The 12,927-nt window shown below is 39.8% G+C and overlaps 1 protein-coding gene across 3 annotated transcripts in view; it reads right to left on the minus strand.

Moving 5' to 3' along the window:
- Positions 1-429: 429 nt before the first annotated feature.
- Positions 430-12,927, minus strand: part of LOC122830426 (complement C3-like) — a 33,822-nt gene continuing 21,324 nt past the window's right edge. For 2 of the 3 annotated variants that reach the window (XM_044115767.1, XM_044115768.1), the window contains 24 exons: positions 12,669-12,855; positions 12,244-12,329; positions 11,853-11,992; positions 11,563-11,772; positions 11,360-11,420; positions 10,530-10,613; positions 10,240-10,443; positions 9,696-9,771; positions 9,240-9,402; positions 8,432-8,539; positions 7,728-7,878; positions 6,774-6,937; positions 5,887-6,042; positions 5,728-5,787; positions 5,078-5,168; positions 4,717-4,768; positions 4,445-4,532; positions 4,228-4,317; positions 3,847-3,952; positions 2,334-2,423; positions 2,171-2,254; positions 1,930-2,010; positions 1,184-1,331; positions 430-666 (listed from right to left, as the gene is read on the minus strand). In XM_044115767.1, coding sequence (XP_043971702.1) covers positions 522-666; positions 1,184-1,331; positions 1,930-2,010; positions 2,171-2,254; positions 2,334-2,423; positions 3,847-3,952; positions 4,228-4,317; positions 4,445-4,532; positions 4,717-4,768; positions 5,078-5,168; positions 5,728-5,787; positions 5,887-6,042; positions 6,774-6,937; positions 7,728-7,878; positions 8,432-8,539; positions 9,240-9,402; positions 9,696-9,771; positions 10,240-10,443; positions 10,530-10,613; positions 11,360-11,420; positions 11,563-11,772; positions 11,853-11,992; positions 12,244-12,329; positions 12,669-12,855 — 2,825 coding nt within the window. In that variant the 3' untranslated portion in view covers positions 430-521. Of the gene's footprint in view, positions 667-1,183; positions 1,332-1,929; positions 2,011-2,170; positions 2,255-2,333; positions 2,424-3,846; positions 3,953-4,227; positions 4,318-4,444; positions 4,533-4,716; positions 4,769-5,047; positions 5,169-5,727; positions 5,788-5,886; positions 6,043-6,773; positions 6,938-7,727; positions 7,879-8,431; positions 8,540-9,239; positions 9,403-9,695; positions 9,772-10,239; positions 10,444-10,529; positions 10,614-11,359; positions 11,421-11,562; positions 11,773-11,852; positions 11,993-12,243; positions 12,330-12,668; positions 12,856-12,927 lie in introns of those variants that run through there. The other variant, XR_006370522.1, reaches the window with a different exon arrangement.

A 12,927-nucleotide genomic window follows, 5' to 3' on the forward strand; every position in this document is an offset into this window, starting at 1 on the left:
TCCTCTTTTGCAAGAACATTTAGAGTTGTTTCACACATGACATGTGTGTTGATTTCACACTCGCTAAATCAAACTACACAAATATAGGTAGCGGTTTCATAAAAACTGGACGTAATGGTACAGTTGTAAATGCATTTTTAATGTTCCACATTTGGAGAACACGTCAGCATGCAGTACTCTGATTTGTGCTAACACACACAATACATCTTTTCTGTATTTGAGCACCAGATTATGAATTCAGTTTAAGGATTTTTTTTTTCACTGTTTCATTTTCTTAATATTTACTGACCTCAGAATAAATACAGTAATGTTTTTTTTCAATCATTCGATTCTTTAAAAAGACGCTGACAGGATTGTTGCTCTCCCTCATTGTTCCTCATGTCTAATTTTATACTCTCAGAAAAAAAACCCTCAACACTTATAACGTTATCAGACAGTACAACACTCTTTTAATTCATATTTTTTGGCTTCTTACAGACATGCATTCCCAGACGTAGAATTAAAATCAAGAACAGCTGAAACTACAGCCTGCAGCCGTTCACAGACAGCTCGTTTGCAGCATCAGAGAGACTTTTGCATTTGGCCTGCATGCTGGGATCGCTCGAACACTCTGCGTCTGTAGGCCAGCGCTCCACCCACGTGTCCTTCCCCAACATGTAGATAAACCTGGGCGCGAAGATGAAAATAGATTAAAAATGAAATATGCGTGCTGCTAATGCACGTCACACCAGAAACAGTCAAATTAAACAGCTCGTCTTTCTTAAAAGGATATCCGGCGGATTAAGTGGAGAGCTTTCAAAAGGTTTAGTCGTTGTTTTGTTTTTTACCTTAGAGAACTTCTGAGTAATTTGAGTTTTACTTCTGCAGACCTTATTAAGAGAAAATAATCTGGTGTATCTTTTAAACGGAAGTCAAGTTAAAAGCTGTTTAGCGCAGAGTGCAGTAATTTCCACCTCCTATGACAACCTAAGCCTCGAAAATCTCACTGCTCTTCAACTGTATCTATTGTAAAATGCTGTCACTTCTGCATTAAATTACTATCTATACTGAAATCTATCAGCGTTGGCACAATGTTCACAGTCTACTAAAAGTGCATGTCACTCTAAGTCTTATATTTCAGGCTCATTCAGCAATTTTATGTGCTGCTATGCTTACCAGAACTGAGTATATTGTACTTGCTCACCTGTTGTTGTCGGGGTCAGTGGTCCACCGGTCCTCTTTAGGACCAATGATGAGATACTGGGAGCCCAGTTTGAGGTTGACTCCTTCTCTACAGCCACCATGCGAAAGGAAAAACCTCTTCTGACCAACTTCAACTCCAGCCTCAACACCTGAAGGGTTGCAGGTACAAAAATAAAAAAATAATAATAAAATAAAATCATCAATTTAGGATTTTCATAGTGGGTTAAAAATGTACTTTTGTAGTGTGCTGTTGATGACAACTGAGCTAGCTAGTGAGCTAGATAGCTATCTTAAACCACAACATGTAATCCAGTCAGGAGTTTACTTTGTAACAGCCTTAGGCTGTTTGTTTGTCAAGACCTAGTGCGCTAACTAGATAGGCTCCTATTGATCCAGCTAGCTAGCTAGGCTCCTATTGACCTAGCTAGACTCCTATTAACCTAGCTAACTAGATAGGCCCCTACTGATCCAGCTAGCTAGCTAGGCTCCTATTGACCTAGCTAGACTCCTATTGATCTAGTTAGCTAGCTAGGCCCCTATTGACCTAGCTAGCTAGCTAGGCCCCTGCATCCACACCTGGAGGGTTGCAGGTAAAAAAAAAAACCAAACAAATAAGCATATCAACTTATAATTTACAGTTTCCCAAAAAAAATGACCGACCGACCGAATACCATGTATTCCATTTGGTTGTTCACTATCTACCAGCATGAGGTTATGTGTTTGTCGAGAATCGTTGTTGCCACTCACCAAGTTTAATAACTTGTATAATCTCCATCTCATATTTATCGTAGTAGCTCTGATTCATACTGAGCACCTTCACCTGCCAAACTGAAACACAGATTTAATGTTTAATATAAACATGAAAATGGTTAAAACCTAGTAAAAATGTGTGTTCTGTGGTTGAGATCAAAATACTACGTTGGCAGATATTCTTCAATAAACTGTTCATAATGAACACCAGCTGTGTGTCTGAAATCGTGCATCATACCATGGTGTAAGCTGGTGCAGGCGAATATCTCTCTCTCTTTGCGGAGGAAGTTTTGATCTTCGGGTTTTAAGATACTGCAGTCGCCTACAAAGTGTAATGTGGAATTTATGGAAGGAAGGGTAAGTATGTAATCATGTCCAGCTGCGGTGCCATCGCTTGTTACCCTGCGTGCAGCGGCAGACGTTGTTGTTGCAGATCCTACTGAGCTCCTCCCTGTCCTCTCTGGGAGAGTAAGTACGGCTGCAGCGGTGATCTGAAAGAGGAGGCAGCTTTTACACGTCTTCTAAATTAGATAAATTACTTTGCATTGTGACGAATTGAAATGACGAATATTTTGGGATTAACACAAACATTCATATGGGTCAGATTTCAAAACTATAAATTAAGAACACTGCCTTACAAAACTTTTAATTCCCTTTTTATATGGTGTTGTATGTTTATAGTTTTGTCAAGTTGCAACCACAAACGTTAACATATTGTATTTAGAACAAAAGATACTGACTGAAAATTTTAAAAAAGAGAAAAAGATGAAAAAAATAATTAGCATTTGTTCTTTCTAGTGTTTCTATGATGTATCACCATCAGATATTTTTTATTTATCTCAAAACATTTAATTTAATGTTTTGTCACATGGCAGCTCTAAACTTTAATTGGGGTTTTATGTAGCTGAACTTCACAAAGTAGTGAATAACTGTAAAGATATTGACAATATGACATTTAAGACTAGAATATTATAACACACCAAAACAAAGAAGAAATGTTAATACGGAAATGTAGGCTTAATGAAAAGTATGTTCAATATCTGCTTACAGGTTATTATTTTCAAAAGATACTTTAAACCAGACAAATGAACATCATAAGAACTTATATTCTAATTTGTTGGACATGTCGGCAGGGTTTCCCCAGTGTGTTGTCAGCCTGGCGGGCCACCAGGCTGAGCATTGCTTACTTTTTTATTGTTTTTGGAAATGTTTGTATTTTTTTTTTAAGTCTTTATAGTTGGTGTTCAGGTGTTAATCTCTCAATAGCACATAAACATCAAGCGATATTTTCACATTTCCTGTAAACCTTAAACATTTTCTAACTCAAAAACACGACGGGCTGCTGGATGAATGACTGGCCTGGTGGAAAAACAACCAGGCTTAGCAAGTTGTCTGGGACAAACCTTGTGTCAGAATACTTAAAAATTACTTTTTACAAACAATTGTTGAGGTGGACAGTGATGCTTTGGTAGGTTTGCAGCTCTGCCACCATATTTTCCTTGCAGATATTTTTATTTATCTCAAAACACTTTTTTTACACATTACTGTGTGTAATGTCAAAAGTTCAGAGTGCTGCTTTGTAACCCGAGTCTGCTTTAGATTTCTGCACAACTGTGTCCTTGACATGTCTGCTTTGTGGATATTATTTACAAATTACAGAACTTCAGAGTAAAGACGATTGAAAACATGTCTTACTTTTCAGAATTTATCTGTAAAAAAGAAAAAAATAACCTTTGATGTTGCACAATTTTCCATTTTGGTCAATCGTATGATATGAAATAAAATCTGTTGCGGTTCCTGGACAAACTGTAGTAGTTTTGGGGAATGAATACTATCAGCAGGTACCGTTAAAAATGCAGATTCGTTTCTGATACACACACTCTTATCACGTGTGTGTGAAGCGTGTTCACTCACCTGGGTTGTAATACTCGTAAACAGTGACAGACGACGGCTGCAGCAGACCCACTTTGAAGGTCTGCTGCAGCCTGAAGATGAGAATTTCAGGCTCTTTGTGAGAAACCTGAAAGACGGAAACAGAACAAAGATTCAGTGCGACAAAGAAAACCTGAAACAGAACAAAATATTGCTCTGTGCAACCGAGAATACTGCTTAGAGCCTAAAAGAAAGGAACTTTGCTTGCGATATTTAACATATTGCAAAGTAAATACATTCAAAATATAATAAAAAAAAGTACATTAACAGCTGCACTATTAAAGCTTTTAGATTAATAAACAGATGTGAACTCGAACTCCTTCGCTGCAATCCGATAATTCGCGTTAATAAACTCTGTTTTACCTTGAACAGGTGGAGGATCAGAGACCCTCTGTCGCTCAGATTATCTACGATCTTGAAATTACTGATGTAATGATCCACAGAGTTGGACAGCTACACAGACAAACAGAACAAAAAAATGTCAACAGTTCAGATCTGAGTAGCTTTGTTAGAATACAGTGTGGAATATTTGTGTCATAATTCATCCACCTCTGATCACTGTCTCAAAAGTTTTTGTTACCATTTCCAGGTCTGAGTTTTCTGGGGTGAAGCCAGTGGGGAGGCTGATGTCCAGAACCACCATTCTGACGTCTCTGGGTCCCAAAGACCTGCGAGCGACAGACCATGAGAGACATTTAAAAATGAGATAAAAACAAAGAAGGAATAAAAAAAAAAAACCCCACAAACATCTGATAATCTATAAAACCTGAACAGCTGTTGCTGTTTGACTTTTTACAGTGAAGTGTGTCATTGTTTATGAAAATACCCATGAAATGAACCAGAAGGTCTGACCTCACGCTGATGGTGATCTGGTAGGATTTCTCTGCATCAGCTGGAGGCTTTTCTGGTTTTAAATGGAAACAATAAAAAATTATTTAATGTAAAATTCCAGTATGATAATGTATTTAGTTGCTAGTACTGAAATAATATCTTTGTGTTTTTGTAAAGCAACATGGTCCTCACAAAGTTCAATGATGGCAATTTTCATATATATTAAAAAAATATTCTTTTATATTCCAGTGTTACTTGGGCATACAAATCCGTCTGCATTTAATTTCACATTTATTATTAAAACTGTATTTTCAACCTCCAATTGTGCTAAAACAAACAAACAAAAAAAGACCTGTACGTGTGAGGTGGTGCGTTCAATTACCGCTGGACTCTTCAATGTTAACGCTGAGCTCAAAGTGTGTGCAGGGTGTTTTCTCTTCAACTTCATGGAGCTGGTTGTAATGAGTCACAACCTGAGGGGAAGATTGAACAAATAAAAGACAGAAAAAACATTTCAATATGAATTGAATTTAAAACATTGTGTGTTTTATTTATTTGTTTATTTAATTTTTTTCACAGAATCGTTCATTCCACTATGTAGTGGTTTCTATGTGCAGGTGCATCCCACTAAATATCTGCTGTTTCTTTCTTTCTTCTGCTCAACTTTCCATCAAAATGTTTGTCACTCTGTGAACAGCTTCTTTTGCGACGTGGCAACAAACAATGACTGACCGGTGGTCTGATGGACAACTGTCAACTTAACGGTTCTCATCTTTTATACCGTAATACCTTAATACTATTTTTGTATTTAAAAGTACCAGTTTTATGGCCAGTGTTTTTAAAATTAGTGGTCTCATGTAAAATTCATGTTTTACATAAGACAGTAACAGTAATGAATATTTATACTGCGTGTAATGAATCTATATAATGACAGTGGGTTTGCATATAGAACATGAGTTTGAATTTAGGTTCTAACTCGCTAAGACGTACTTTCATAAAAAGACATTTTGCTTCGGAAACGTTGCTTCATACCTCCAGGATTCCCATACCGTTCCCTTGAGCCACCACCTCCATGTCGACACCAGCAGGCAGCTAAACAGACAAACAGGCAGCAAAGGCGGACGCTTCAGTAACAAACAATGCAATAATTTTCACCATCCGTTTTCCTCCAACACTCAAAGTGTGACTCGCCTTCGAGGAGCGAGCAGCGTAGGCGGTGTCGGGGTTGAAGTGGTAGCGGAGTTCCTTGCGTCCGGTCATTCTGAGGTCAACGTTCAGGCTGAGGTCAGCAGGCGGAGGCCGGCTGATCATGTACTCTGACAGAGCCTGGAGCACCACCATAGTGGACTGCAAGAAGAAAAAATGATTTCTACTCAAGGCTCTGCCACAAAACATGAAAAATAATGTCTTTTTTTTTTTTTTGCACATTTAATTTGTCTGCATATGATGAAATATTCAACCGAATCAATAAGTAAGAGCTGATTTTGATTAAACAGAGTAAATGCAAATAAGCATTTAATAGCTTCAAGTTATTTCAAAGGTGGTGTCATTTTTTTTGTGAGTTACTGCATTTAAAAAAATTTAAAATTGTCTATCTGCCTTCAGTTAAGTCCAAAATTATTCAGATTTAGGTGAAACGTTATTGTGATTCAGTCAAGAAGTTTGTTTCTCATAGGAAATGACACTCAAAATATTAAACAGCATGAAAGAAGAACGAACTGGCAAAAGAAACCCCACTTTTATTGAAATGTTATTTTAAAAAATAAAACCTCAGAAGATCCTTCAGACCCTCCTCAATAATTACTGAGGAAAACCTTTTAGGTGTAATTACTACTGACCAGCTTTTTGAATGTTTCCATGATTTGAGGTTGGAAGGCCTCATGACCACCACCCTAATCTTTAATTACTTCCAGTTAGAAACAAATATTGGTGAAAACAAAAGATCACAATCTGGTAGAAGTATTCAGAACTTTGGGCTTAACTCTATACTTTATTAGATGCCTTTTAATGCACTCTATGATATTTTAGGTCAATCTAAATATACGATGAGGGAATGACAGACGGGTCCGCGCTGGTACCTGAGTGGAGCCGAAGCCGCCGCCTCTTCTTCTCTGACCGTTGAGCCATTTGAAGGGCGCCGCGGCCTCCTCCATGCGTCCCAACTTTATCAGCGCTAGCAAAGCGTAGCCAGTCGCTTCCAGAGTGAACAAGTGGTTTTCCTTGTCAGGCCAGTGGCTCTTGTCTAAATGAGTGAGCAGAAGATGGACGATGAGTCTAACGTAGAGTTTAAATTTACGTCCAAATCGAGATGGAAACTTCAACTCGGGCCAAGTCCGACTCGACGTCTGTTCCGCGTTTAATAAGCCGGCAGCACAGAGGCAACCGAAGGAGAAAGTACGACGTAGTTGTTTTAATCTGCTTATTTCAGTTTAAATAGAAGATCTGATAGTTTGACGTGTTGAGAAAGTACAGGAAGTAAGTAGGGAGCAGAGGTTAATCAGACTGTAACACTGCATGCTCCTGTCAATCACACACCTCGGATGAGTTGCACTTGACTCACCCTGCAGTTACAAAATGGAGCCGGGAGACGTTACACAAAAAGCTACAATCAGAAGAAGGTATGCTGCTTACTTACGTCTAACGACAAAAGCAGCAAAATCAGAATTACATTATGTCAGGTTTACTTCAGGCTTTGCGTCTATAATTGTAAATTAAAGACCCAAAATGAAGTCGAATCAGGCTTGGACACACTGTATGGGCTCAGGCCCGGTTGGGAGGGAGTTTTTGGGTCGGATCCAAGCTCTAGAGTGAGGTTATGCACCTGCAGTAAATAAAACAAGGAAAACATGCTGCATATCCCACAATAGAGAAGAAAAGAAAAGAAATAAGTGATACATCAGCTCCCTTTGTGCACAAGAACTTGACTTTTCCCTTAAAATAAAGATTAAAACAACGTAACGGAGTTCAAATGTCAGCAATGCGACATCCAGCCCACTCATGTTGCTGGAGCGAACATGTGAAGTATGAGGTACCTGGAGACGCCGCGCTGAGTAAAGGCTGATGGAGGTCGTTTGGTGTTTCCTGCAGAGCCAGAGCGTAGGAGGCGATGGCCACCGTGTACGGCCTCCTCCCACCAGTCAGCAGGGCTCTCTGCAGGTACCGGGAGCTCCTGGTGGCGGCCGACTGCAGCAGACAGGAAGGTGACATCACAGGATTGAAAGAAACTCTGAGAAAACTTCACAGCTGCTCATCAATAATATGAATGGGAGTTTAAGGCACATGGAAGCTGTTGAGATCGACGGGGAAATCTGCCGGTTTTGTTTTTGTTTGGCAGAACATGGTGGCGGGTCAGAGTGCAGCCGGTGTCCATGGTAACCGAGTTCACAAAAGGAATGTAAAGATCTGCATTTATTTAATCGCCACTAGATCACAAGTGTGTTTTGACTGGAATCAAACTCCACTTATCGGCCACTTTATTAGGTACATCATGTTTCGGCCCGTCAGATGATAATTCCCTTTAGATAATAATGATTATAATAATAATAATTCCATTTATTTGTCTATTTATTCATAGACTGTTTACAAAACATGTTGGATAGAAAATAACAATAATTTTGTAATTTGTGTGCTTGTAGAGTATTGTAGCTCCCTCCCTTAAAAACTACACAAAGATGTTAAAAGTAAATTTAAGGCCCATAAAGTAACAATAACAGATACATATTTGTGCGTAGATTACCTCCACATCAGACCTGTCACAGCTGATTCCTGCCTTCTTGGCTTCAGCAATTGCAATGTGGACAAAAGCCGTCAGGGTTATTTCTGGGTCGTCACCACGGAGACCACCCTGCAGAACAAGACAACAACAACAACAATAAAAAAAGAGGTTTAAGAACAGAAAGTCTAAACCTGAATGTCTTAACATGTAAAAAAACACAAAAGGTTTGCTTCCTTATTATCAGAATAATGTTTGTTTTATTCAATGTTTACGTTTCGTCTCTGCTTCTGATTTTTATAACTTTCTGTTTGGAAGTTACAGCCGGTCTTTAGATTTAATTTAAGATTTAAAATTATGCTCACATACATGCACATTATATAATTCTGCTTAAGATTATTTATATTCCTCATAGTTTCATATCAAAGTCAAACAGAACTGTTTTGGTTTTTCTTTTTTTTTATATAGATAATCAATTTAACTGATAGAATGATTTGATTAGAAAAATGCTTAACAAAGTTAGTTGAATGTGTTGTTGTTATTGAGCATTCCTAAAACAAAAAAAATAATCTTGTGTCCCATTATTTAAATGATCAAATTAACAATTCGCTTAAATGAGAACTTTGTAGTGAAATGCAAGTTACAATAAAACAAAAATAATCCCAAGTCTAACCGCTTGCTACTGAAACCTTTTTAAAAAGACATCGGGGTTTTTCATAAGCATAGCTGATCCAGTGACGAGAGTCAGTTAAGATGTTAGCTTACACACATACAGGAGAAAATAATAATAATAAAACAATAGAAAAGCACACAGTGTGTGTTCCAGCCTCACAGTCATTGTGGTGGAATAAACTGGGTTGTCCTCTTTGTACCCTCCGCTAAAAGGTCTGATTTTGTTGGTCACCAGGTACAGCAGAGGCTCGCAGACTTGCTGCTCGTCCATGCTGACGACCGAGTAAGCCATGGCGAACACTTTGACGACGTACGCAGTGATCCTGCAAATTGAAACCCAGATGAGCCGACTCACGTTTGGACTCACGTTTGAACACACGTGCTCACAAAACGCCGTGAGGACTAACTGTAAACTGTTTCTGCTCCTACTAACAACAACTAACAACCACTGATGTAAGCTAGGAAATTTATTCTTACTACTTTTATCCTCGCAACCCTTAAAGAGAAATTGGAATCAGGTCAAAGCTGTATAAAAAAACTGGTGGTGGAAAATTGGCATAAAAGTTAATTTTGGGATTTTGGTATCAAACGTAAAAATGTAACGTTGCAGGATTACCATGTACTTGCGCCTTCACGCCTGTAGGGGGGGTACGAGCCGTCACTCCTTCTGTATTCCAACTGATTCTCATAGCCTAAGAAAAAAAACAGCATGAAATAATAAAAAGAAACATTTCAGCTTTCAGGCGTCAGACAACCAATAAGTGAGCCGTCAGAAATAATCCCTACTAAATCAACAACAGGACACAGACAGTGAGTGCAGAACACTCAACGCTAATTGTTTTCTGTATCAGTAAAGTGTTGAATTAAATCAACGTGAAACAAAGAGTTGTAAGACAATTATTTAAAGGGACACAGCAAGAGAGAGTGAGTGAAAGCGTGAAGGTAAAACAAACTACCGCAAAGCAAAGTTTTATTCAGTTACTTCATGATTTAAACATGTTGCAAGCCTTTTGGGTTTCTCAAAGAACGTTTACTTTTTATTGGTCTATGAGGCAACAACTCCCCAGTGAAAGTACCAATGATCCAATCCTTCATTTCTCAATTTCTTTACATCAACAAATTGCTTACTAAGCTACTTAAACTCCTCGTCGCCGTCTAACCTCTCTTGATGTATCGGAGAGCCTCGTCTCTGCGATCCACCCCGACTCTCTCCCAGTTGTCGGTTCGGTCCAGATACAGAGTGGCGATGAGCGGCAGAGTGATGGAGGCCAGGTTCTGCTCCACACAGCCACCAGGCATCCGGATCAGAGACGCCAGCGAGTCCTCGCTGATGGAGTTATCGATGCTGTCCGCCAAGACGTTGCCTGGAAGGAAACGTTTAAAGGAGCAGAACGATCAGGAATCTTCTGCTCCTCCATACCACTGTTTTTAAATGGCTTTTCCGACTCACCTCTGACGTTAATGAAGGTCTCTGGCACGGAGTTTGGAACGACCGACTCCAGTTCAGTCTTACCGATGCGAATCGTCTGAGTTCCTGTAACACAGCGGTGTCAAACTCATTTTCGTTCTGGGCCAAATCCAGATCATGAACGCTCTTAAAGGGCCGGTTGTGCCAGAAGGTGTTGATAAAACCAGTTCAAACTGTTAAGATATCAATGAATTCTTAAAATTAAATATTGTTATTTAACATCTTTTCAGTCCCTCCAGGATTTTGTGATTCTTCTTGTGATTTTTTTGCAGTAAAAATCAACGTGTTTGTGGAACTAACTTGGAAATATTTGCAGTTTTTCCGCTTATTTATGACGGTATAGGCGACTTTTTATTACTCGCCGTATCAATCATGTACTATAATCTGACATCAGTTAAAGCCGAGGCAGCTTTTTAGCACAAATAAGAAAGTTTTTGACAATTTTTGAGAGAAATCTGCACTAAATTCCCAATTATGTATTGGCGCAAAAAACGTGTGGAGATCTGTTGATGAATTTCCACAATAAATCTCAAGAAACTGGAGGGACTGATTGATATAATTCGGCAGTAAGCAGATAAAAAAATAATTGATTTGATTGATAAAATAATATTTAAGCTCACTGAGTGTTTAGTCTAAAATCGAAAGGGCCTCATAAAAAGCTATGTTGGGTCGGATTTGGCCCACGGGCCTCGAGTTTGACGCGTGTGCTGTAACACATGACAGGATTTCTCTAACGACTCAGATGTTCTCATAAAATCTTGCAGAGGTAGCGTCTGCGAATGCGACTCGATAGGGAAGTTAAAACGACGTGCCTCCTTGAGAAGACGGGTTCAACACGGCACTCCAGACTTCGGTCTTCTGCACTCCCTCCATCTGTTTGGGTCAAGAGAAACAGATTAGACAAACTTGACAACAAACAAGTCGACATTTTGTTGTGAAGTCAAACTAAGACATTTTCTTCCATGCCAATAAATCGAAATAGAACCTAATTCACTCCAAAGGTTCTGTGACTCACCACAACTCGCAGAACTTTCCGGATGCGGTCGCCCCCCGTCAGGTCTCTGCCGACCACCATCACTTCCAGCGGAAGATTGCCCACCACCAGCGGCACAACGGTGTAAGGCACCGCCACAGAGGCGCCCGCCGGCACCGTCACTTCCTGGGTGTGTCTGTCCTTGAAAGCGACGCTGCACATGCCTTCGGTCTTCATGAGCACCACCCTCACCTGGACAAAAAGAGGCCTCAGGAAGCTGAACAACAACGAAGACGATGAGGGGAAAAGGAAAAGGAACGGGATCCTCTCACATGCATCTCGTTGTAGCCGTAGTTGTGGACGACGGCTTTAATCTCCAACTGTTCGTTCCTCGCCACAGAGTACGGGAGCTTTAGGTCGACAAAGAAATGCTTCCAGGTTTTGAAGTTGTACGGCTCCGCAACACAGAAGCCTACAGTCACACGGAGATCAACGATGAGTTTCTAAAGACGCAACGGAGACGTTGTGCTTCCACGGCTGCTTGGATTTGCACCATCTAACGGGTTTTTTTACCCCTTCATCTACCTTAATATGCAAATATTTACTGTGCTTTAAAGCCAAAGAAAGTTATAATTTAAGCTATAACTGCATGTTTGGTCATCTACCTTTAGTAGGGGGGAAATTGAGTTACGATTAATACATCAGTCGGAAAGTCTGCTCTACCTGTTTGATGTGATGCACTGATGGCCAAAACTCCCCACTCTGTGATGCTGTCTGGTAAAGCACTGTCCATATTTTTCAAAGCAAACCTGTTGATCAAATTCACAGTTTCATTACGTTCAGAAAGATGAGAAAGAGAGAAAGGGACAAAAAACAGAGAGAGAGTTGGTTATGCTGGAAAAGACTCAAAGCAAAAGAAAGTAATTATATTTAGTTGTGTGTCCAGCATTACTGTCTATCTTGATCTCAAACGTTGTGTTTTTTATAACGTTCTCAATTTCTGCCCACATTTTTAAGACTAGATTTTGTCCCAAACCGCCTCTGTGCAAAGGGATCAGTCAAATGTACAAATGTAACCAAAACAAGTTCAGTGTGCTTGACGAGATCATCGGTTCAGACGTGGCAGCTGCTCCCGTCGGTTCGCTCACCCGTCTTTGTCCGTCTCGCTCGGCAGGCTCACATCTATCCACAGCCAGGACTCGAAGAACTTGGAGCGAAGATAGACCTGAGTCTCATCCAGATACTCCTCCTCTTCTTCCTCTTCGTCGTCCTCCACGAGTACCCCCACTAAACCGGGCATAGCTATAGGAGGAGCTGCCATCAGTTTCACTATTTCTGCCAAAGGAATTGAGAATTTGTACTTGTTAGAAAAAAACCAACACCTGCACACAAAGGACATTTGCTGTT

This window comes from Gambusia affinis, linkage group LG04, assembly GCF_019740435.1.
Source record: "Gambusia affinis linkage group LG04, SWU_Gaff_1.0, whole genome shotgun sequence".
Lineage (NCBI taxonomy): Eukaryota > Metazoa > Chordata > Actinopteri > Cyprinodontiformes > Poeciliidae > Gambusia > Gambusia affinis.